We start from the raw sequence: 25,401 nt of genomic DNA, 5'->3' as shown, positions 1-25,401 counted from the left end.
GTAACATAATTGCGGTCAGCTCCAAATGAATTCATCACGTTTTGTGCCAAAAGCTTTCTTTCTTGAGCTGAATACTAGCAAAGAAACTTGACGAAGCGAATATGTCTAAATGGTATAAAACAAAATGTAAAACATCCATCTTGACAAAAGGTAGCCGCAAGTGGCAGCTCCTTTCGCAAAGTTTCTTTTTTGGTTGTTGTTAAAGTCTCCAATACTAATACATTGCTTCCAGTGCCACAATCATCCTCGATTTTTCACGGCAGCGTGTTGAAGAAATGGTTTGTTTTACCTTGAGAGTTCCAGGGCATTCTAGAACACTTTAGTTTACCTAAATCTCTATAAACAAACCAATTTCCTAAGCTTTCCAATAAAGATTTGGAAATGTAGAGACATGCAAAGATTAACGATAAAAACCGACGTTTCAGTGTCTTCATGACGCCATTGTCAAGGAGAAATAAAAAAATTACAGAGTCTGCGGCAAGGTGTAACAATAAATTAGCATAATTATAGTGTTTAAAGCTAATTAAGTAAAATACTTTTGCGCGAATAGAGTCGTTTTGCACGTTCAGAGTGGGTTTTAGGTCTCTGATGAAAAGCATTTCGTTAACCAAACAATCAAACTTATTTCTACACTTTTTCAGAATGCTAAAACGCCTCAGTAGGTCTTTCAAGACTTCGCCATGCTGTTCGTGGTAGTGTTTATACACTGAAGATGCTTTTTGTTTATGTCCATCCACACGTGTGTGTAAGTGTCCGCGCGTATAGCCTACATAACCCGCATCACACAGGTCACATTGAAAATGATAAACGACGCATTGTTGGTTGACGATCTGTGGCTTGGTTTCGCGTACTTTTAGATCTTGCTCAATTTTGCGGCTAACGAATACTGGCAGGACAGTTGTCTCCACCTTTATGCTAAGATCCTTAAGTTCTTTTTTAACATAATTTGCCGATTCCTGGTCTTTAAACGGTATGACTACACGAACATTGGCTCTTGGTTCTTTCGGCGTATGTGGGGGATGCTGGTCAACCTAGCCCCACTCTCTCTCAAACGTCTTTTAACCGCGCAACGATTTGGCTTTGAATTGGACGCACACTCTGTACTCAGAACTAAGTCATTAGGGCTAGCGTTTCGTTTGGCTTCCTGAAGCAAAGTTTTCCTGAGGACATCATTAAGTCTAGTGAGGGAAGAAGTCTTACGAGTGCAGCGTCCTGCCTCGTCTAATATGCTCCCTTTTTTAGTTCCTCACGAAACGAGGGCTGAAGGCCCGAGCGTAGCGAGGTTAATAAATTTGTCGGGCCGAGCCGGCCCGAGCGGAGCTAAGCCGCGCGAATTTGAGCGAAAAATATATTTATATATATATATATATATATATGTTTTTTTGAAGGTGTCCGCACTTGAATGACGTCAGACTGTCTGGCGTTGTCTGGAGCAAAATTTGCATACATCGGAAAAAATGTGCGTGCATGATCAAATTTCAACTGCAATGTTCATCAATATTCACTGGATACAGAACTATTTCTCCTGAATATTTTCCCTTTCTTTTAGAAATCTTTTTTGTAAAAGATTGCATTGAAGAAATTACACGTTTTGTGGCCGTGGTAAAATAATTTTCCGTGGGAAATAAATTCATTGAACACGACAGCGCTGCACGCCCGTTGTACATTACGTCGCGTCAGAAATAGTTTTTAAACCGCAAACTAGCCTGTGGAACTACAAAAAGACCATGCTCATCAAAAAAAATCCTATGCCCTTTTTAATCTCCTCATTTGATGCTACAATACAAGTAAAGAGGGTTTTCCACCCAGCCCCAGCTTCGCGAGGTTTTGCGAGTCACGTATTTCTAGTTCTCTTTTTAAGCTAAACAGGTGACTTTCAGTTACTCGGGCGTGAACTATAAAGGATAGCATGTTGTGTGCTTTGCTTGAGGAGGTGACAGTCATTGGCTTTAAAAAGTAGGTCTTAGGGATGATTTCTATTCGGGCAACGTGAAATTTCCGCGAATTGTTGACCCAGCCAAAGACTTAGTATATTTTTGTGGTAGAAAAGGGCACTAACCCTTCCCTTTTCAAATGTTGATTTCAACATCCAGGACTTAAGTTAGTAGGGAAAACACTAGCAAGGATGGGCAAGGATTTTCTCTTCAAAAAGCGTGAGTTTGAAAAGCTATTTGATTATTTTTCACCCCTATAACTGTAGCGTCGTTAGGCTAGTGATCAATTAGTCGAGAAGTGCGATTTTGGGTGGTATTTCTGCTCTCGAGTTTCATAAATAATATCATGCAGATGTTCGGTAGCCGTCATTCCAATTTGCGTGCAGTATGAATCTAGTATGAACATAAAAAATCAATTTGAAACGCTGCCTTTCTCTCAAGAAGCCGATTCTGTTGAAGAAAGCTAGACTTGAGCGCTAAAGAACTGGGTTTTGGGCGAGATTTTAGATGCGTTGGCACGGTTAATTATTGCTAAATTGTGACACATTTTGTAGGAAGTTCACAGGTCATGTTTCATTTCATGCAAATGTTATTACCGCTTAGTGTCATGTCTAATTCCAAAGAAAAGCCTCTTTCGTTTTTCTCTCCCATACTATTCTTTGACCTTGCTTAAAATCTTGTGATAAAGCCTAATTCATTAGTCTTGTTAAGGGACCGTTCATTTTTTATGAGCATGGGGGGGCTGATGAGATTTGGTTAATTGCCAGTACGAAACTGTATGACCCCCCACTAGCATGCAATTTTTTTCCACATGGCCCCCCCCCAGCAGAACTATTTTTTTCTGATGACCCCCCCCTCCCGCCCAACCAGAAACAAATCATACTCCTAACTTTAACAAAACGCTTATGTACTGTTTATATCAAAGATAAACGTAATTGTTACTGTGATTTCTTTACAGTACTATTAACAAGTAACCGTTCTCTACTTAGGTAAAGATTTCTCTTGTTTAAAAAAACGTTTTATAGATAGCAACACGTTTACGGCAACGACAAACCCTAAATTTCCATTTAGATTCTCAAAGAAACTATAAAAATTAATCAAGCAAATGGTTAACGTGAAATTACTCCCCTTCGAGTAGAAACAATTAATACACGTACAGATCTGACTAACAAAATACGGATCGAAGCATACCAATCAACGATTACGAGTCATATTAAACAGAAAAAAACAGCGGACGCACAGATATCAGTCGCGTAGGTAAGGGTTAGATAGGGGTGTTCGTTGAGCCCCAAATCTTGCTTACAAGGGGGGTCCGGGGGCATGCTCCCCCGGAAATTTTTGAAAATCTAGGTTCCCGGAAACCTCATTTCCTGCATTTTGAGACCCATTTTAGGCAAATCACAAATTTGTTTTACAGCAGCTTTTTGAGCTATATACATCATTCCTACGGCATAATTGTTTCAACTTAAACAAGAAAGTTCAATGTACATTCCGCGCCCTGTCGAGTTCTGATAGCTATTCGATCTACTGATAGTCATACACCAAGCTGGTAAACTGCATCATTCTCGGGTGTAGGCCTTCGAACAAATTGACTATCTCGTCAAAATTGACAGGCATATCATATTTGATATGCATTAGAACCAGGGCAGACATTCTACTCTCTCGTATGGTACACCTCATGTAATTGTTCAACCTCCTCATTAAGTGCTTTTTCTTCCGCCATTACTGATCTGTAAAGGGGGTTCGTTCGAACCCCTCGAACCCCCCCTCCTACGCACCTGGATATTAAAGTACTGCTATTAAAAATGACAGTTACAAGCTTTTCTGAAGATGGCTTACGGCTCCGATTTACCGTCAACTGAAGTCACCAACAACAGTTCTATTATTAAAACTAATCTGGATGTTCACAATAGGCATACTACTGAGTCTACTGATACTCCTGGGTTCAAATAATTTACTAATCAACAGTCTTTATAAAAGTGAGTACTATTAAAAAGAACATTAAACAATCTATTGATATAGTTCAGAGTACAACCACTTTGTAGAAAACTACTCCCCCAAGGATGATTCAATGGTGAGACTGATACGTTTTTATATTAATTTGAACTTGTACAAACATAGGTGTCTACCTCAGTTTATATTCATTATTGCTTTTCCAACAGATATGCTTCATTTCCTCAGTTGTTGTTAATATAAAATGCAGATTTCGACCTCAGTATGTAAAACAAATTAAAAGTGGTTAGGAAAATCGCATTAAATAAAATTGAAATAATATTCAATTTCTTCATCTGTTTCTGTGTTGAGCCACTTTCAATTTCCCCTACTAGCCAATTATTTCTGGTGACCCCCCCCCTCTTTCACTCATTTTTTTTGGTAGCCCCCCCCCCTTTAGTGCCATTTTTTTTCTCGTGGCCCCCCCCCCCCCTAAATCCCACCAGCCCCCCCATGCTCATAAAAAATGAACGGTCCCTAATGACTAGCATTTCCCTTCAGCCTAGAAAGTTGCCATGTGGCAACTATTAACGGCAACAACGCATCTTTAATCTCACCCAAAACCCGGTCTTTTAGCGCTCAAGTCCGGCTTTCTACAACAGAATCGGCTTAATCGGAGCAAGACCGCATTTTAAATTGATTCTCCGTCTTAAATACTAGATTCATGATGCAACGTGAATCACGCCGAGCGAACATCTGGAAATTATTTATGACATTAAGACCGGAAATCCGACCCAAAATCCCACTTCTCGACTAATCGATCACTAGCCTAACAACGCTACAGTTATAAAGGCGAAAAATAATCGGATAGCTTTTCAAACTCACCCTTTTTGAAGAGAAAATCCTTGCCAATTCTCGCTTGTGTTATGACCTTGTTACTTGAAGTCCCTGATGTTGACAAAAAAATTGGAACGGGGAACAACATACAGCGACTTTCAGCAAGAAAATATACTAAGTCTTTGGCCACAACAAGAATTCCCGAAAATTTCACCTTGACCGACTAGAACTCATCCCTAAGACCTACTTTCTAAGGCGAAAGACGGTCACCTCCTCAAGCAAAGCACACAATATACTGAACCCTTAGTTCACGCCCGAGTAACTGAAAGTTACCCGTTTAGCTTAAAAGAGAACTAAATAGGGAGCATATTGGACGAGGCAGGATGCTGCACTCGTAGACTTCTTCTCTCACTAGACTTAATGATGTCCTCAGGAAAACTTTGCTTAAGGAAGCCAAACAAAACGCTAAGTCAAATGACTTAGTTCTAAGCTCAGAGCGCGCGCCGAAATCAAAGCCAAATCGTTGTGCGGTTAAAAGACGATCGAGCGAGAGTGGGGCTAGGTCAGCCAAATAGGGGGGGAGGGGGGGGCAGAAAACTATTTTTATCTTGTAAATGTCTGAAAATGTATGCTTTCTACTTATTGACTTAGCATCACAACAAAAAAGCAACAAAAAAAAAAATAAAAATAAGTAAAAAAAATCTTATAAGGAAAACTAACGTAAGGCAATATTTCTGGAGCTATGTTTTTATAAATCCAGGTATATATTAGAAGAGAATAGTCCAAATGAGCTTAAAGGAGTTGAAATTATGGGGCAACTGTTATAGCCCTGCTTGTCTAAATCACACTTGTTTTTCAAGCAATGAAACTGACGTTACTAGACGGCTGAAAGCCTGAACTAAGCCATTTTATTTTCAGGATATGATGAATGAAAGGAACTTGCTAGTGATTTGTTTTAAGGCACTCATTAAGAACACAATTTCTTGTCTAAAAATGCACTGTCACTTGTGTATTTGAATGCTACAGTTTATTTCGAGATGATTAATATCACATAAAGGAGAATATCAACCCGTTCTGCACAATTCGGCTGATACACTTGTAATATATACCTGGATTTTTGAAAACATAGCCCCCTGAAATTGAACACATTTTGAGACTTTCTATGCTGAAGGAATATGCAAGTCATTAACAAGGCTTTAGTAACCGTTCATCACAAGAAAGTAAGGTCAAAGAATACTATGCAAAAGGATAGAGTGGCTTTTCTTTGGAACTAGCATGACATTGTCATCTGGGTGAGTGAAATGAAACATGACCTGACATCCGACTAAACAAGTGTAAAAATTGGCAACTATTAACGGCAACAACGCTTCTTTAATCTCACCCAAAACCCGGTCTTTTAGCGCTCAAGTCCGGCTTTCTACAACAGAATCGGCTTAATCGGAGCAAGACCGCATTTTAAATTGACTTTCCATCTTAAATACTAGATTCATTTTTTTTTAGCGCCCGGGGCACTTATTTACTTTTGGTACCTCAAGGGAGGGCGCTTATTCGGGACAGGGTGCTTATTTAATTTTTGGAGAAACAACCTAATGTTCAAAACAAAACTTTAATTATTATTAAAATAACTAACAGTTAAACAGAAACCGTAACAGTAACAAATTGTTGAAACTTCAGTTACTTTTAAAAGAATTGTTCATTTTAACAATAACAAATATACATGGACGGTACGGTGAATGTTCATGAGTTTATCTACGGTAACTAACAATAACAGAAACTGAAATAGTAATAAATCGTTGAAAGTTCAGTTGTTCATTTTAGCAGTAATAAACGATATACATGTACGGTACGGTGAACGTTCATGAGTTTATTCATTTGGACATCGATGACTTCAGTGTCACTTGCGTCAATTATCAAGCTATCTGGTGCCGTGTATGTAATCGTATGTGTGAATGTTTTGTATGTATTTGCTTACCTATGTGTACCTACTGCACCCCCGAAGACTACAGCTGGAAGACCTTCTCCAGTGTGCAGTTCAGTATTGGAGAAGGTTTTTTCAGTGGTAGGTTTAAACCAATTGATATATCAGAATATAATCAGTATATAACATTGACAAAGATAAAGAATTAATAATGAATTTTTCAAACTTGCAACTGTTTGGTCCGTTTAAAGAGAAAACAAAACCTACCCGAAGAAAAGAAGACAAAACAGAACTAAAGAAAAAAAAAAAAAACCCGGCCTATGGGCCTGTATTCAGGTCCTCCGCTTACTAATCAATGCAAACCAGTTAGTTCATACTTGTTCACTGTAAAACTATACCAGAAATTAACAACTACTATGTTATAACCACAGCTGATCTGAGAAATGGCAGAACTCCTTCCATCTTTTACTTGTCTAAAACATTCAACATTTAGGGATCTGCGCTTACCTTCAAAAACACTTGTCATCCTCATTAACTCATTCCACAGTTGATCATTATGGTTTAGTGATAGCTGTAATAAAGCAGGGTCCACCATAGCAGTAGACAACATGGTACCTAGAGTAAAAAAACAACAGTGCCACCAATAATTACAGTAGTTGTAGTAATAATAATGCAGACTTAGCTCAGGCCGGCTCTTACAAGTTTCAATTCCAAGAAACGAGTAGAACACTGACGTGCTTTGGTAATTTACTTTTAAGTTGTAATTTAAGTCTGCTTCATCTAAAAGAAATGAAATGGCTTGGTTTTTTGTGTCATACACTCGGCCAACGTTAAAGGGGAACTATCATGGGGTATTTGACCTCTTTTGTTAAAAATGGTAAAATAAGACCTTCAGTTAGCTACAAAATAATTCTAGAACAACGAAAGGAAAGAAATCAACCAATTTTCTAAAAAAACTCGTGACCTGTTCTAGCACATTTTGGAAACAAAAATGCGAGAACTTGAAAAACGTTAGCCTAACATTTTCCAAGTTTATATCCATTCTTTTTTTTTTATATATATATATATATATACTTTATTTACAACACAAACACTACTTACAAAATGTTACTTTACACAACTTACAGTGCTTACACTACTTACAACACCGTACGCATTACATTTTTTTTATACATAGAAAGAAGAAAAAAAAAGTTACAATTACAATTATTTGGCGACTAATAACTTAAACTAAAGTGATTACTAACATAATTTACAGTACTAACACTATAAACACAATGGCAACAGAAAAATATAAAAGGATTATATATAGATTAAGTATAAGTGTTTTTCTTTTTATTTAGAAGGATAAGTAAAGAGAAACTGAACGGCCTAGACTGCGTGAAAAATTGTCAACGGAAATTCAAACTACGTGTATTACAAAAACAAAAATAATAATAATAATAATAATAATAATAATAATAATAATAATAATAATAATAATAATAATAATAATAATAATAATAATAATAATAATAATAATAATAAAGCGTTACGCGGTGCACATTATCGCCCATTTTTTATAAAATTCACTTAAAGTTCTATTTTTGGTACAAATATATTTTTCTGTTTCGAATTTAATGTTAATCCTTAACTTAAACCCAGCAATAATTGGACGAGTTTGTGATCTTCTGCAATCCCATATATATAGTTTGGCTATTAGTAGAAAGTAGTTCAGTAAAGGGCATTGTACGGCTATTATACCTAATAGCACATCCTGCAGACTAAGACTGATCAATTCATTTGACAACGAGTAATAATAAAATTCAAAATCCTTCCAGAAAAGTTTTGCATATACACAGTCAAAAAGAAGGTGGATAAGGGTTTCCGGTTTAGACTTACAAAAGGAGCATTTATCATCGGTAATATATCCTATTTTATATAACTTAGTGTTAGTATATAATATGGAGTTAAGGACCTTGTACTGAAAGGCCTTAACATATAATTCAGAGCATATGATGTGTGGTAAAAGAAATGCTTTTTCTAGCTGATCTTCCGTCAGATTAAAATCCCATTTTAAAGCTGAGGTATTTTTAGAAAGCTGTGCCTTTTTACTTATGAGCAATGAATAATAATCTTTTGATTTCTTCTTTAAAATATCAAAATCGTTATTCTTAATTATCACGGAGGGTGGCATTGTTAAAAAAGTGTGATCAGTTGTTCTAGAATTAACTTTTAAGTGGGACGGTACAGCATGTCTGAGACCTGCCCATACTAAGAAATTGGTTTTTTCAATCTTTCTTATAATGATACTAAGAGACTCTGCAGTACTTAAATCAAATCGAAGATCGGAAACCAGAAGAAAACCATTGTCGAAAAATGTTTTGTAAAGAATTGGCTTATTATTTATCCTAATGTCTTTATTATTCCAAATAATATTATACCGCATTTTATCTGTAGAAAAGTCGTCACGAAAATCGACCCACCATTGAAACAGCTCGGAGTAGAAAGGTGATTTGATTAGAACGTCTTTTGTATCATAGTTACAATGAAATAGAAAGAGGCCCCTGCAAGTTGATAACGCAAGTACTGAATTCTTCCATGTGCTGTCGTTTTCGCTGAAGATTCTCTTTAGCCAGGCAAGTCTTAAAGATTTGACCATCGTTTCTAGGTCAATCATTTTCAAGCCACTTTTTTGGTAGTCATTTATTGTTGACAAACGTGTGACCTTGTCAACACCTCTCCAAAGGAATTTAAATATCAATCTGTTCAATTCTTGAACCGCCCACTCTGGAATTGTTAATAATGATGCCACGTAAACAAATTTTGGAACAATCAACGATTTGATAACAGTAACCTTTCCATAAAGGGAAAGACCTCGTGCAGACCATATGTTTACCAATTTTTTCACGCTGTCTAGTCTTTCTATAAAATTTTTCTCGTGTAGTAATTTTTGATCATAGGTGTAATAGACTCCGAGAGCTTTAATTGGTTCATTTGGCCATTTAATACCAAAGGGTTTTGATTTATTTTCCTTTAATGATGCGATCCACATTGCTTCAGTTTTTGTGGGATTAACGGCTAAACCTGAAATCCTCTTAAAATCGTCTAACAACCTGAAAAGGGTTTGCACTGAGTCGATGTCTGACAGAACCACAGTTGTGTCATCTGCGTATTGAAGTAATTGTGTTTCCTTCTTGTCAAAAGTAATACCTTTTATCATTGGATTTTGGTAAAATAAGACCTTCAGTTAGCTACAAAATAATTCTAGAACAACGAAAGGAAAGAAATCAACCAATTTTCTAAAAAAAACTCGTGACCTGTTCTAGCACATTTTGGAAACAAAAATGCGAGAACTTGAAAAACGTTAGCCTAACATTTTTCAAGTTTATATCCATTCTGACCTATATGTACTCTGTCTCTGGCCAGAGGCACTTATCAACAGTTTTATTGCACTGGGGTGAATTAATTTATGACAAAACTGGACAATTATTTTTTTGTTTCTAGTGAGAGACAACATTTTTGGGTTTTAAAATGACAGCAAATTCGCGTGAAACTTCCCCTTTAAGTTAGGGCTCTGGTGTTAATTCATGTATAATGTTAAAGTGATGAACTTGACCTCACAGTTAAAGGAAAGAGTATGAAATGGACCCCAATCAACCAAAAAAAGTTTAAAAATGGAATCATTCTATTCGGTTAGTCATTTGAGCTCAAGCTAAGGGGGGCAAACTTATAGTTGAAACACACTAAGGGACAGGTGGGACAGGTAGCAGGGACACTAGTGAAGTAGGGACAGGCCCCTTTGTGGCCACTGCAAAACAGGTACGTTTCAGGGACAGATGAATGGCACATTTTTTTTAGTTTAATTGGTTCACTTCTATTTTGTAGCGGTAACTATTTTGTACACGATGCAATATCAAAAATTTGGGTTAGTTTGTCTCCACTTCAACTGATTTTAACACAACATTTATGAAAATGAAAATGGGGAAGTCACATGAGTGGGGAACTGTCCCAGACAGTCAACACTTCATGTCCCTATTGTAGTTTTTTATTAAAGTGAAAAGAGGAAGTGACTGCCCATAAGATACCATACTTAACAAAATTTATTGAAAAAAAATATTCAAAAATATATCATTTCAGTGTATAATTGAAAAGAAAAAAAAGACCTTGATTTACAAAGATATTTTACAGGTCTGAAGCACCCATTCTTGTAATTTACATGACTTTAGGGTAAGTACCTTTTGTCTCCCACACGTTCAAATATCCCAAAACTGTTGCTTCATCAGCAGCTGGAAGACCAAGAGCTCTCACAAGCTGTTCCATCACATCAAAGCTCTGTCTAAACTTCACAGGATCCCAGTCACTGAGACAGGCATTTCTAGCTTGCTGAACAGCAGCTGCAGCGTTCTGTACAGCAGCAGAGAAAACTGGAACTTTACCAAGCAAGGTAAGTACAGCAGATGCATCACAGTGTTCATCAAATGAATAAATCTTGGCCTCAAAGTTTTTAACATAAAGCTTGGCAAAGTCTACATGTGATGTCACTCGGCAGTCAAATGCAGAGTAATTGTATTTTCCATGCACCTTTGGTAATGCATCATTGCCATTGATGTTCTCATACTTCAAAACTATTGGCCTTGGTGGCAGGTTTGGCCAATGTCTAAGTCGTTGAGATGAGCTCTGAGTATCAATGCTATGGCTGGTTTTGACTCTGGCATATTCCTTTCTGATTTCTCCCTTCACAAAGGTGAAAATTTTGTCAACTAAAACATTGTCCAGCACAGAGCAAACAATCATCGATTGCATCTCATCATCACTTACACCATGCAGTGCAGACCTTAAAAGTAAAAAGTTCTATTTAAAATAATAATTGTTATGACTCAGTTTAAAACGTAAAAATGGATTTGTGTAAAACAACTTCATAGGGTATTATTATTATTATTATTATTATTATTATTATTATTATTATTATTATTATATAAACAACTGTATTTAAATTAAAAAAATGAAAATTTCTATGTACAACACAATAATAAAGTATCTATAGCTGTCGAGTCTAGGGAAGTCCTGCTTGACCCTTCTCTATTTCTAGATCCCTGTCCTTAACATCTTAGTTCCTCCTTCTCGGGGTTCTCGATCCCCTTAGGCATAGGATTGGCTCTGCAAAATTGCAAAGGACACTTTCACCCTGACCTATGAAATTGTTTTGGTGTAGCTCTCTTGCTTTATTATTGTTGTTATTATTATTATTATTATTATTATTATTATTATTATTATTATTATTATTATTATAAATTAGATAACTATTATTACACACTCTGTGCATTGTATAATTATTATCATAATTATTAATAATATGCCCATAAAATGATACAAATTTGCCTCATTTTACGGATGCAGGCAGTTTTTTCAATTGAAAGGGAGCATGGAGGAGGCCAGTCCCAAATATAACTACTTAAATAACGAGCTTAAGTAAAGATACTGTTTGTCAGCCACTCGTTAATTTCAACTCGGAAACTATACCAATCGGCAAATGTCATCGATATTAGTATTTTTGCAAAGTCTTGTAGAGATTTGAGTACAGGAAATTAGAGCTAGAGGGGGAGGGTAGCTGGCATGAGCCCAAAAATGACCAACGTTGTAAGAAAGGACGAAATCAGAGTAGGAGGGGAAGTTATTTTGAAATTTTGGCTTGACTGAAAAAAAGTATTTTAGACTCAAGATAGCCTAAGGACAACAGGCATTTATCCAATAATGTCAAAGATGGGTGGGAGTGTCTGTCACGTGACTTACCCTCGTCCAAACACTAGCCCTCACACGTACATCACCTTAGGGGCCAAAACTTAACCCTAACCCTAGATCTTAACCCTAACCCTGGATATCCTAGCTCCAACCATAGTTTTAAGTAATACTTGTGTATGGCTTTCATCTGGTGATGTCACAAGTCCCGGTCACGTGACCTCGATTTTTTCCCTTAACCCTTTCACTGCCAAATTTCTTGGACTCTCTGGACAATTTCCTCAATGTCGATTACCAAAACGGATTTAGTTGTCCTATATGAAGATCTCCTTTGAAATTTTCGCTGCTCTTCAATACCAAGGACTCAAGTTTCTTTGTGACATCACTTATTTGAACCGTTGTTGTTTTGCTCGCGAGCACATACACATTCTAATCGGTAAGTAGTCAGTTTATAAGTGTACTTTCGAGCCAGTTTCCACTGCAGAAGCTCCCAGGCTGGCATCATAAAGCTGGAATGGAGAGTAGAGGCAATCCTCTGAACGAATCCAGAGGTGAGAGTTGATTTCATAGCGACTGGGACGCTAAAAGTGTTCGTATCGAGTCACGGTGGCTCACGAGTGAAGTTGTCTCTCTGGCCATTCTGTGGGAGGATTCTCGGACCTACAGTATGTACCAAGGCAATTTGGGCAAGATTTGACTTGCAAAGAAAATGATGTGTGCAATATTTTGCCAGTAGGACCGGGTAGCTCGACACTTATAAAAAAACTACAAAATTAGGATGGCGGGACAAGTTTCCATTTCGCTGTTGGATCGAAATTACCCAGAATGCAACTTGGGCGCCAAAGGGGAAATCACAGGCTTTGAAAAGTGGCTCGCATCAGATGGCTGGTGTTTGAACAGCTGTATGTGTGAGAGGCAAAATTGGAGATAAATGTTTAGTCATGAGATTAAGGTTTGCTGTCATGAAGGAATTTTGGTTTTAAAATGAGATTTTGAATTAAAAAATTGGAAGCAAAGATGTGTGTTCTTCAGCTTTCCTCAATGCCCCAGAAAATGGGCATTTTTGGTTTTGCTTGAAAATAAATGTTGATATGGAACAGCAAATGGAAGATATACTCAGTTTATTGGCTCTTAAAGCCTAAAACACTTACTGATTGACGCTATTGGTAGACCATATAACCAGGTTTCTGGATTTGAGAACATGGCCAATCTTGAAAGCGGTAGCCTCTAAAACGGCAAGATTACTCGCCTTTAGCAGTGAAAGGGTTAGGCCCGGTTCATACGTCGAACTTTACATGAGCCGAACCTAATCATTTGGTTCGGCGCATGTAAAGATCGACGTATGAATCAGTTAGGATCGACAGATTTGTATTTGGGTCGACCCGCCGTTCTATTCGACTGCGCCAGTCGAATAGAACGACAAAAGTTCGACTTCGATTCAGACGTCGAACTTTACATGTGCTGAACCAAATGCATACATTACGTATAAATTATATAAATTATATCTATCCCAGAGGTCTGCGTGTTCCATCGACTTGGCATGCGCAAAGGACTTCATTCTGAACAAGATGGCGGGTAAAGAGGAATGTGCTTGTTCTTCTTGTTTCGAAACAACTAAATATACTTGTCTGAGATGCGAAAGATTGAAAAAAAAAAAAAGAATCTATTCTTGATATACACACGTACTTCAAACCGACAGAAACTTTCCAATACAGGCTATATCAAAGGCGAAGCGTCAAGACTTCCCAGAACAAAATCTGAAGAAAACATTACTCTATTCAAACAGAGATTACGCTACTGAGGTTAACTCGATAACCTCAGAAGTCAATTTCAGCGAAAGAATGTCGGCACTACAAAACAAACAAAAAACGCACGAAAACATTTTGCCGTTTGTTAGGGAATATCGCCCTTTTGTGCCTAACCTAAAACAATTCAGTAAATGGCACTTGATAGAAAATCAGCCTCTGCTAAGAGAGATCTATAAAGACCCTTCCCTACTTTCGTACAGAAAAGGGAGATCTTTGAAAGACGTACTCGTAAGAGCAAGGTCATATTCTTCCTATCTCGAACAATAGGAGCCGTGTTTGGCCTGTCTTCATGATAATAATAATAATAATAATAATAATAATGATAATAATGATAATAATGATAATAATGATAATAATGTTAATAATGATAATACTAATAATAATAATAATAATAATAATGATAATAATAATAATAATGATGATGATAATAATAATAATAATGATAATAATAATAATAATAATAATAATAATAATAATAATAATAATAATAATAATAATAACAACAATAATTTATTCACTTTATAAAGCGCCTTTTAAGGCGGGGGCCTACCTGAAAGCCGTTTTCACGCCGCTTAAAATTGGTTCAACGGAAATATCTCGTTCGCGTTTCAAGCAATACAAAAACCCTATGCTCATTACACAAATCAATGTTTTGGGGTGTTTTGTAAATTTTTGGGTGATTTTTAGGTATATTTGGGAGGAGATGGTTTTTCTCAAAAGAGTAGTAAAATTAAGAGAAATAAGAAATATTGAAGATTTAATGAAGTTTTAAAATTAGAATTTGTAGTTAATAATTAATAGACGGATACCAAGTTACTAGTCCACTAAAAAACCCGGGGTGCTCTTGCGTGGGTATCAACTGTCTGTTAGCGTTCCAAAAATCATTTTCTTTCTTCTATCCATTCTTAAACCCTCTTCAAATTTCACTCAAATTCGGGTGTACCCCCGCCTTAACATCAAAATGATCAAAAGCGCTTTACATGAATTTAAAAATTTTTTATCAAAATATAATAACTATAAAGAATTATAAGAAATATCAATAAAAACTAATACTAAAATAAACTATTGACCACCCCCAATTCCATTTTACCAAACAAGCTTTTCCATGTCAGAACTCATCTTTCCCGCCATTTTGAATCTTGTTGAGAAAAAACAACAGCCGCTGACCACGAAAATCTACTTTCTCACTTGAGCTTTAATTTTAAGTTCGACTTCCGTTAGGTTCGACGTCTGAATCAACTGCCGAACTTAATTATTTGGGTCGACCTTAATAGGTATTAGGTTCGGCTCATGTAAAGTTTGACGTACAGTATGAACCGGGCCTTAAAGTTAAAATTATATATGAAATGAAAACTGTATTATAAATAATATGTATATTAGAAAAACAGCAAACTTGACAGCTTCAATAAGTTGAATACTAAAGTATTTTCAAATACTTTAAAGTTATTTAGTACTGTAACAAAAATCAGTTAAATTAAGGGTACTTCTCTGTAAATCCAATTCATAGGGGAGTTGTCAGATGAGATGTTACCTTATTATAGGAAATTAACAATGCACGTTGACAACGCGAATAAAATTTACGTTACACTAAATTAACGTGAATTTTTCAAAAGTTAGGTTTACATGCATTAAATTAATGTGAATTTTTTCGATAAGCATCTGGCTTTTTTTACTGCAATATCTTCATAATTCTGCAAACTCGCCCTTTACATTTCTCGATGCCAAACTGTGTTTTGGCTTTGGTCAATAAAACCTTCCAAGTGCACGGATGTTTCTGAGGTTTTTTTAAAGCCGAAAATTTGGTTTTGAAGCCTAACTAGACCCTATCAATTTAAAAGATAGTGACTCTGAAGAGCCAATGGATCGAGGAGTCATGAACTAATAAGGTTTTGTAATGAAATAAAGGTGCTTTAAAATAACAATGTTGTAAAATAGCGTGCATTAAATTTATATCGACATTAATTAAGATACATTAAATTAACGCGAATTTTGTAAAATCGCGCTTAATAAAGTGCATTGTTAATTTCCAATAATAAGGTAATTCAGCAAGTGAATGCACTGATTGAGTTAAGATTTGAAGGGAATTTTTATTCAAATCTTATGTATCTGAGATGCTTAATTATTATTTTCAATGAAATGGCCTGCATTGCATAGCAGATGCTCGTCTATGTTAGACTATATATTTTTATGCGGGATGCCCTGAGGGTAGCCCGTGTCTAAAATTCAGTGGCATTCTGTTTTCATCGTAGTCGCAAATGTGTATCTTTCAATAATTATTGCTATTAACTCATTTTACACAACCCAAGTTTTAAAGCTGACTAAATAGCTAAATACTGTTGTGCTTAACATTACCTCTCCTTCTGACTTTTACTTTTCCTAAAAACAATTTATAAGTACAGGTGTACTACGGTTATTATGTATTGTATTTAGAATGCTACTTTCCACCTGAAAAAAAATTGTTCTGCCATGTATATATTTTAATTTATGGGAAGTCTGCACCTTATAAGCCCCTGGCATCGGTAAGCAGTGATGTTTATAAATTTACTGCCATAAAGTACCAACTTACAGTAACGGTTATGTAGTTACGACATGATGTCACATGCTGATGCCATTCTGATGCCACAATTTCCATTTGCAGTTAGAACAAATGCTTGGTTTTATCAACAGTGTTGATAAGGTACTTTGGCCACCATAAAGAGATTCAAGCACTGGCCTTTCGGGCATTAGCCCTTCGATAATGTGAAGGATTTGCTCTGACAAAGGGCTAACGCTCGGAACTTCAGCACTTGAATCTCTTTACGATAGCCAATTTACCTCATCAACTCTGTTTATAAAACCAAACATTTGCTTCCACTCCCCACTGAAACAGCACCACAATTTCTTTACAAACTTAAACCCCCCTTTCTTACTTTCAGTGGGAATTGTTAAAACAAACAAGATAAATTTTTTCTCACCTAGTGGCTGTCATGGACGATTCACTAGATGATCTGTTGTCTGTAAAGCAGACAAAGAGAGAAACATTAAGAAGAAAAATCACAGTTTTGCAGGGGCATGGCTACATGTATGCACATACGCAAGTGCGTACCTGGAAAACATAGAAGATTGAAAAAAGAAAAAATACAAGGACAAAACAAACCCCAAAAGTATTCAAAATATTGTATATGGAGAGTAAAGGAGACAGGATTCAAATTCAAACTAAAGAGTTCTTTGGAGGCATGATGAAACTTGTAAGGGTGTTGTTATGTATTTGAAACGTCCACAAGAAGCCTGAAGTACAGTTTTATTAGCTGACCTGTAAGAGACAGTGCAGCATCCCATCTCATCATAGAATTTGGCCCTAAAATCAAATACAGTAGGAAATTTTTGAGTAAAAACAGCCTTTGAATTTGCCATGCTTTTTCACACCACAAACTTGTAAGGATCAAGGCAAGGCTAGGGGTCCAAAACAAATGTGTCACATTCAAAAATCCTTGTTTATGTCTTGCTTCAGTGCCTAAAACTGAACGGGTGCATATTAATGAGAAAATATTGTGAGAAATATCAGCATTTAAGGATGGTGCATGCTAATGCAAAGATATTTTTACACATTTTATGACTATGCGGGAAAAAAAAAATCTGACCAAGGGCGAGTGGAATCTAAAAGAAAATTAGGGGTAGCGGTGCATATTTTAGAGATAATTATATAATAAGCAACAATAACTCTAAAAAGCTCTTAATTACAAAACAATGTATGGCGTTTTTTTAAACTCATTAACCTAATTATCTCTGAAAAATGCATGGTTATACAATAAAGAATTGAAAAGTTGTCAAATACTTGTGAATTGTTTGTGGCTAGTCTGACGCGGCGTTTCGTCTCGGCCAAGAGACTCTTCAGAGACCTTTAGAATTTGTAGGCAAACTCGTCGAGCATCACGCTCAAAGTCCCGTTCGCAAATTCAAGATGTTAGCAGTCTGACAATTCACAAGTAAATGCATGGTTATCACCAATTTTCTTTTTGGATTTCAGCTCTTGCTAAGATAGGCTTTTCCCACATGGTTATAAACCATACAAAATATCCCTGCATTACTAGCTAGGTGCCACCCATAGCAAACCCAAGTTTCTTGAACCATCCTGAGATGCACAGAACGTATGCCCAGTGACAAAAAGAGGCACTGTCCTTAAGGACGGTGCCTACTTTTGTTTCTACGCATACGTTCTGCACATCTTGAGATACTTGGGTTCCCTATGCGTGGTGCCTACTTATACAGGGATATTTTTGCGCAGTTTAAAACTGTGTGGAGAAAGTAGAACTTCAGCAATAAAGCTTCAATTTGGAAAAAAAATGCCATACATTGCTTTGTATTTTACTGCTTTTTAGAATAATTGTTGCTATATCTCTGAAAAATGCGTGGTTACCCCTAATTTTCTTTTTGGACACCAATAGCCCTTGCTAAGATCTGCTTTTCCAGCATGGTCATAAACCACGCAAAAATACTTTGGTATTAGTAGGCACCGTTCTTAAGTTCATTAAAAATGTAAACCTAACCTAGTCATTGTTTTGTCATCCTTGTGACTCAAAACAGTGAATTTTTGCGATCTGACCAGGGTCTTGAATGGCTGTCTACTGTACGTAATATCGCGGAAAAAGGGAGGAAACCAGATTTCATACCAAGTACTGAGGCCAATTTTACCCTGAAAATTGCATTGTCCAACTTCCAAAACCATGCACCAGACCTAGACAAGCCGAGTTCTGGAGGTATTGTCTTGTAACATTCAATTGGACATCCTTTCAAAAGTCAAAGCGCAAGTTGTCAAATACAACTGTAATATTGTGCAATCAAGCAATCAGAACTCGACCTGCCAATCATAGCTGGAGGTTTGTGTGCTGGCCTGTAACAGCCATACCGCCTGCTCTCATCTGATTAGATGCAATCAAACAATGCCTTTTTATAAACTCATGCAGTGGGAGGGGAAGCAAGGGCAAACAACCAGCAACAAATTTTCTACTTACTACCTTGGGGCGAGGCACATGAATGGCACATGAAGGAAACCTTATAAGATGGCAAGTTCTTCATTCCTATCTCAGTGTAGTTAATGTAGAAAGTGCGCTGCTGGTTATAGATTTGCCCCTGCTTCCTGTCTCACAGAATGAAAAGGCATGGCAAGGAAAAGACATTTCAAGTTTTTGACCAAGTTCCAACTGAATGGTATGAGACAAAACCACTAACACTCATGATCAGCTTGGCTGGAGCATGGTTTTGGCATTGGACCAGTCTGAAATCCAGCTTTCCCTTCCTCTACTCTTATTTGCTGCATAGATTAGAGCCACAAAAAACCCTTTTAAAAACTGCTAATACAAATTTGCTGTTTTGAGCCACAATGACAACAGAACACAGTAACTGAGGTACGCTTTCGTTCTGGACAAACTTAAAGTGGAATATTCCTCATAATATTTCACCATTAAGGTTACTGTATGCCGCTAGAGGTGTCTTGGGCCCAAGCAATGTAGCGCGTCCGGTTTAAACCGTAGATACCTAAACCCCCATATCAAATTTAAGCTTATAGAGCTGGCTATCAAACTATAGCAAGAATTTTGAAATAAAATGAATTGTCGAAATTTTAGCACTGTTTTCTTGAATCAGTTTTTTTTCACTTGAAGGGGACACTAAAAAGAGCTGAAACTCAAAGGGAATTTGCTTCTTTGCCTTGAAATTTGGATAGTAGCTAATTTAACAGTCATATAAACAACAAAAACGTGTCTGCATTTTTTTTCTTTCAAAATATTTTTCTCTGAGAGTGATTTTTGTCCGGTCACTCCACATTTTTTAAATTCTATTTCGAAAATGTTCCGTAACTTTTCACTGCAATTGAATATGGCAAAACTCAGACATGTTTTTTTAGCGCTGTTCCGGAAACTGAGGAGCCAATTTTTTGCTAATTTAAAAATTAGCAAAAAAGAAAATTTGCTTTGACTTGTAGCTTTCAAAAAGTGATTCATATACTCGCATTTAGAGGTTTTAAGGTAATCCCCAGAGCATCATATATGCTCTCTCAAGGCCTGGAGCATTCCCTGGAGCTTCAGAGGAGAAGAACAGTTTTCCAGTAATTTAAAAATGGCAAAAATTATTAAATATTTTTGTTGGCGACACAATCTGAGGACTGAATGGATAAATCCAGAAAAAAACATGCCTTGAAAGACATAGGCAGTATAGCACACTCTGATTGATTCACTCAGCAGCTAGAATTTTGCTTATAGAAGCTGATGAGTGGCACGAGCAATAAAATCTTGCGCAGCAAACCAAGAAAACTTTTGACTTACTGTACGCATGTGTTGTCTACTTAGTGGGATAGCCACAGTTACTTCTTTTGCAGCATTTAAATCCTTAGTCAATCTTTTTTACTACTGACATAAACATGAATTTTTTAGGCTCAATACCTCTATTTCTGGTATCTGCAGATGCAATATACTGCTTCAAAGGAGGACGAACTGGACAATCCTGCCAGAGACAGTTTTTCCAGTGTGAAATTATTTGATGAGATGAAGTACAATGAGCAACTGGAAGAAGAAAAACAGGATTAAACAACAAGTTTTCCCACATTAGAAACAGTGGCCACTCAACAAAAGTATATTTAACCTCCTTTAAAAATTTTACAACTACTGTTCTTACTAGGACAAAAAACACTTCTTGTTTATTGTTCTTGTCTATGAGTATTCTCAACACTGCACTTTTTCTAGCATTACTGCCTTCTCAAAATGTATTGGCAGCCATCAATGACTTGCCCCACATTATCTCTTTTCTCCATCTCATGGGAGACATGGGGCACCCACAGTGGACTTCCACTGGTCCCAATCTGGGACGCAAAAATTGTTGTGTTTGCTTTTAAGACGTAAATAAACACTTATCTGAATAAATAATTAAACAATTTAAGAAAGATTTTGAGTGTTTTTCTATGTATTTTATTGATGAAACATGGTAACTAAGCAATCTTATGCCAACAAAGTGAAACACATGTCCTAGCAAGCGGATCAATGTCACCCATGTGATGGGACAATCAAATTTCAGCGTAATTTTTGGACAATTTTTACTTTCAAGTTTGTTTCTTGGGAAATCTTTAATTCCCAGCTAGAGTATTTTATTGAATAAATAGAAATAAATTCTAACTATTCTAGACTAGCGGAACATTGTTTTTTTTTACCTTGTATTAGTTATGAATACTCTTGGGGTTGTTTACTACCAATTTGCTAATTTGGTTAATTCCTGGAAAACACATGGCTGTCAACGGTCAAAAAGAATGAAGAATCGTACTACGCTGTTGTACACTTTGTCTAAAATTAATAAACAGGCATAACTCTATTTTTAAGAAAGAAAGGGATTAACTTTGGAATTACTAATTGTACTTTACCACAACAAAACTCAGCTTATTTAGATATCAACACAAGTTGATAGTAAACTGAGTCTTACATCCAACTGTGAGTAGTCTTTTCAATCCAGAAATAAAGTACAAAAATACTTCAAATATCTTTTTACAAACCTTTACATGTTTTTCCTGCAGTGCATGTATCCATATGATTTAAAACATTTTTCATAGTTCGACAATGGGGTAGGTTGCAGGGTTTTACAGCACCATTTTGGGCTTGCTGTTCTCGTCGCTGACATTTATGAGCATGGAGCAAAAGAACAAGTTGCTGCTGTATTAACCTTCGTTTCTCTGAGACAACAGTCAGAGGTTGAGCCAATCCTGAGCTCTGCTAAAGGAAGAAAAACAAGGTGTTAGCCTATGAATGACAGACTATCTCGTAGAAACTAATCAACAAAATTAAAAACTCTTCACATATTTTACCAGCAAATTCTTCATGCAAAAGAGAAAATCCGGACTGAAACGTACATCCCCTACAATTGATCCTTAATCCAAAACACTGTCAGTGAAAACAATAAAATCTCAGTACCCAAGAAAACCTTTGAAGTTTTTTCTAAGGACAACAAAAGGGATTCCAATTCTGAATATGACAAGATAAACAGAAACATAAACCAGCAACCGTGAACCAGTATGAAAAAACAAGCCTAGAGTACTATTCCAACAAGATCAGATACCATGTAATCAAATGAGAATCTTTTTTTGTACTGTTAGCAAATTGGTGGTTTTAAAACCGAAAAAAAGATACTAATTGTAAATGTTAGCTATTAGTTTTTTCGTTGCGTGACTCGCGTCATTTCCGTTTCTATTTTAATCATCTGAAGCTTCTTTGTATTTTGCGCGTGTCGGATCAGTTTTCAGTGTCACATGGAGAATTGTACGGATCGAAAGTAAGAAAGACGCGTGTGTCATTAAGATAGTTTCTATCGGAGAAAGAGGTATGTTTCCTTGTTTTATAGTTTTTAAGTTCAGTCCTAGTAGTGTTGTTATTTCTTAGGTTTAGTGATTTCGTTATATTATTAGAGTTATTCTAGGTAATCGTTTTCATGCATGCCACGTGCTCCCAGTAGAATTATCTTAGAATCTATTGTAATCGCTCGCTTTTCGATTATTATTTTCAGTTTTTATGGGAATTTCAAGTATAATAAACAAGTTAGAATAGATGCTCGGGATTCTCTGTCTATAAAACGTTTCTCCGACGGCGATGTTGATCTGAATATTTGAACTGATCTGAAAGAAACCCGATGTCAATATCCGCCCCCGTTACAGTAAAAACTCTGGGGTAGAAACTCAGCGGAGGAAACACGTCGCATTGCAATTGAACACTGAACACTCCGATGTCTAAAATGGAAGATTCTGAAGATTCCTTGTCGATCAGATTTCGAAATCCTACAGAAAGGGGAAGAATGTATCACCTTAATTTACTCGAGGAACAAAGATCTTCCGCTCAGCGCGCGTGGCGCAAACAAATAAACAAAGTTACAAATCTGATAGGAGATTCAACGAAGATCGATCTCCTAAAGAGCGAGAGAACATTCCTCGAGACGAGAATGGATATTCTATACGCGGCAAGTAATCGACTCTGCGAAGCGCTAGCAGATAACTACGAAGCAAAAAAGGAGGCGGTGGCGCAATTAGAATCACTGGAGCGTGAGCATTGGCAGACACGCTGAGAAGATTAAATAACAAACTTTCGGATCTTAGACAAGATGTAAGCGAACGCTCTTCACGATCAAAACATTCCAGCTGAGGTTCTCGAAGCCTTAAATCCGAGAAATCATCTATCGCATCTTCGCTATCAAAAAGAGCGGATAAATTGGCTGCAAATGTTGCAAGACTTAAAACTCAGTTGGAAGCACGGAAAACAACTACTTTGAAGGAGTGCGAGGACGAACTTAAACGATTTAGACTAAGCAAGGAGCTGGCAGTCGCCAAAGCCGAAATGGAAGCGGCCAACGTAGCCGATGAAAGGAAAATTGAGAAGGACGATCGCAAGGAAGATCAGCTTCTCCCGCAAGAAACCGACAGGAATTACGTTCTCCAAAATTATTTGAAGACTCGTGATCAAATGTCATCGGTGACAGACGCCAGCCTTCCGACAGTTGAAACGTATGTTGAATCTGTTTTGCATCGCGAGAGTCCCGAAACGAGACGGACTTTGATAAAGGAGGAACTCTGGACTTCTCCTTTTAAAGTGAGATCTACCGAAGATACGAATTCTAGACCGGTGTTACGTCCCGACTCATCACCGAATACGTTCGCACCTCCGAAGTCTACAGCTCTTCGATCGTCGCTGAATCCTTTAGTAGCCGAGTTTGAGACAAGTCCCTACAGAGTTCCGCGCACGCGTGTTGACGCGAAAATCCCCGTAAGCGATACAGCCAAGACCGGAATCACAGCAGACAATCCAAGAGCCAGTCTTCCTCTGAACAGTTCGTCCGTCGAAGATTCACTGCATCGTTTAGCCGATGTGCTTTGTCAGCGACGTCTTCAAGACACGCTTCCTCTCCCAGAACCAGAGATCTTCGGCGGCGATTTACTGCACTATCCCCTGTGGTTGAAGTCTTTCGAAACCATCATAGAAGGCCAGACAGACAAGGTTTCTCAAAGACTGTACTACCTCGGGAAGTATACAAGAGGCGAACCACGAGAGGCGATCAGCGGCCTCCTGTTACTGGAAACTGCCGACGCATACCGACGAGCAAAGAAGATCTTAGCAGAGAGATTCGGCAACCCATTTCTGGTGGCAGACGCCTACAGAAAGAAGATTAACGAATGGCCGAAAATCCCTCCAAATGACGGAGCAAGCCTACGCAGATTTTCGGACTTCCTCGTCCACTGCCAAACGGCGACAAAGACCATCAAATACCTAAAGGTGCTTGACGACCCGGATGAAAACCAGAAGATGCTCCAAAAGCTTCCGCGCTACCTGATAGATCGATGGAGTCGCGAAGTTGATCGCTGGCTCAACAAAGAAGGAGAAGAGCAGAATCGCGGCGAAGAAAGCGTACCCGATGGGGATGGAACGGCCTACCCCCCTTTCAAAGCCTTCTGCAGGTTCCTCGAAAGAGAAGCAAGAATTGCGTGCAATCCGGTAACGACAAGGCCTCATAAGGAAGAAGCCCCAAGACAAGACGCAGAGAGAGCATGGAAGTCGAATAGTTACAGAAAGAAATCGGCCAAGGTTAGCACTTTCGCTACTGGTTCTGGTGAAGTGAAGACCAGCGCTTCCGACAGTAAGAGGGAGAATAAACCTGAGGCTGTCACGTGTCCGCTGTGCAAGGGTCCTCACGACTTGGACGCATGTAAAAGTTTTCTAAGTATGTCCCTGGCAGAAAGAAGAGATGTCATCAGATCGAAGGCACTGTGCCTGGGCTGCTTAAAATGGGGTCACATGAGAAAGGACTGTCGAAGAAGGCGAGTATGCAAAACCTGCAATGGATTTCATCCAACCTCCCTTCACAGTGATCCCGCCAAGATACCTGAGCAAGACAAAGCGGTAACGAATGCAACCGAAGTAACGAATGTAACCGAAGTCATCTCGAACCGTGCGAAGGTCTGCGACACGAAGAAAACAACTGCGCCTTGCATGCACTCGTTAATAGTACCCGTATGGGTTCATCACAGCAAGGATGCTCAGAACAAATTGCTGATCTACGCTCTCCTGGATGAACAATCTGACGCTTGTTTTGTAAACGAAGACGTTCTGCGAAAGCTGGATTTGAACGGACCAGAGGTAGACCTAAAGATTTCGACGGTCCTCGCAGAGGAAGTGGTTACAAGTCAGAAGATCGAAGGCCTGGTTGTGCGTGGTTACAATGAAGAGCGTGAAATCCCTTTACCCAAGACCTACTCAAG

General features: G+C 37.6%; 3 protein-coding genes across 4 annotated transcripts in view; all 3 read right to left on the bottom strand.

Moving 5' to 3' along the window:
* LOC146478014 (uncharacterized) overlaps positions 1–17,750 on the bottom strand; it is a 39,874-nt gene extending 22,124 nt beyond the window's left edge. The window contains exons 1-4 of the mRNA XM_085112728.1: positions 17,440–17,750; positions 17,102–17,141; positions 10,839–11,437; positions 7,129–7,236 (exon numbers count right to left, since the gene is read on the bottom strand). Coding sequence (XP_084968854.1) covers positions 7,129–7,236; positions 10,839–11,437; positions 17,102–17,141; positions 17,440–17,473 — 781 coding nt within the window. The 5' untranslated portion in view covers positions 17,474–17,750. The remainder of the gene's footprint in view (positions 1–7,128; positions 7,237–10,838; positions 11,438–17,101; positions 17,142–17,439) is intronic.
* The window catches only part of LOC146478011 (uncharacterized), a 166,750-nt gene that overhangs the window by 89,207 nt on the left and 52,142 nt on the right, over positions 1–25,401 (bottom strand). The gene's annotated exons all lie outside the window — the stretch shown is intronic.
* Positions 16–1,911, bottom strand: LOC146478015 (uncharacterized). The gene is made up of 3 exons (XM_085112500.1): positions 1,885–1,911; positions 537–1,022; positions 16–105 (listed from the first exon to the last, which is right to left on the bottom strand). Exons 1-3 carry the CDS (start codon positions 1,909–1,911, stop codon positions 16–18), a joined length of 603 nt encoding a protein of 200 aa, XP_084968626.1.

This window comes from Pavona decussata, unplaced genomic scaffold, assembly GCF_977016875.1.
Source record: "Pavona decussata unplaced genomic scaffold, jaPavDecu1.1 SCAFFOLD_67, whole genome shotgun sequence".
NCBI lineage: Eukaryota > Metazoa > Cnidaria > Anthozoa > Scleractinia > Agariciidae > Pavona > Pavona decussata.
Note: the sequence above shows the minus strand (reverse complement) of the source record. Positions and strands in the feature narration are given on the sequence as shown.

What these genes read in the sequence shown, in the direction of transcription:
- LOC146478015 (XM_085112500.1), bottom strand. Translation starts at nt 1,911, where the DNA reads ATGCTATCCTTTATAGTTCACGCCCGA. An exon ending in CCTTTATAGTTCACGCCCGA is followed by an intron (nt 1,023 to 1,884) that starts GTAACTGAAAGT and finishes TAGGTTGACCAG; the next exon opens with CATCCCCCACATACGCCGAA. An exon ending in ACGACTCTATTCGCGCAAAA is followed by an intron (nt 106 to 536) that starts GTATTTTACTTA and finishes TATACCATTTAG; the next exon opens with ACATATTCGCTTCGTCAAGT.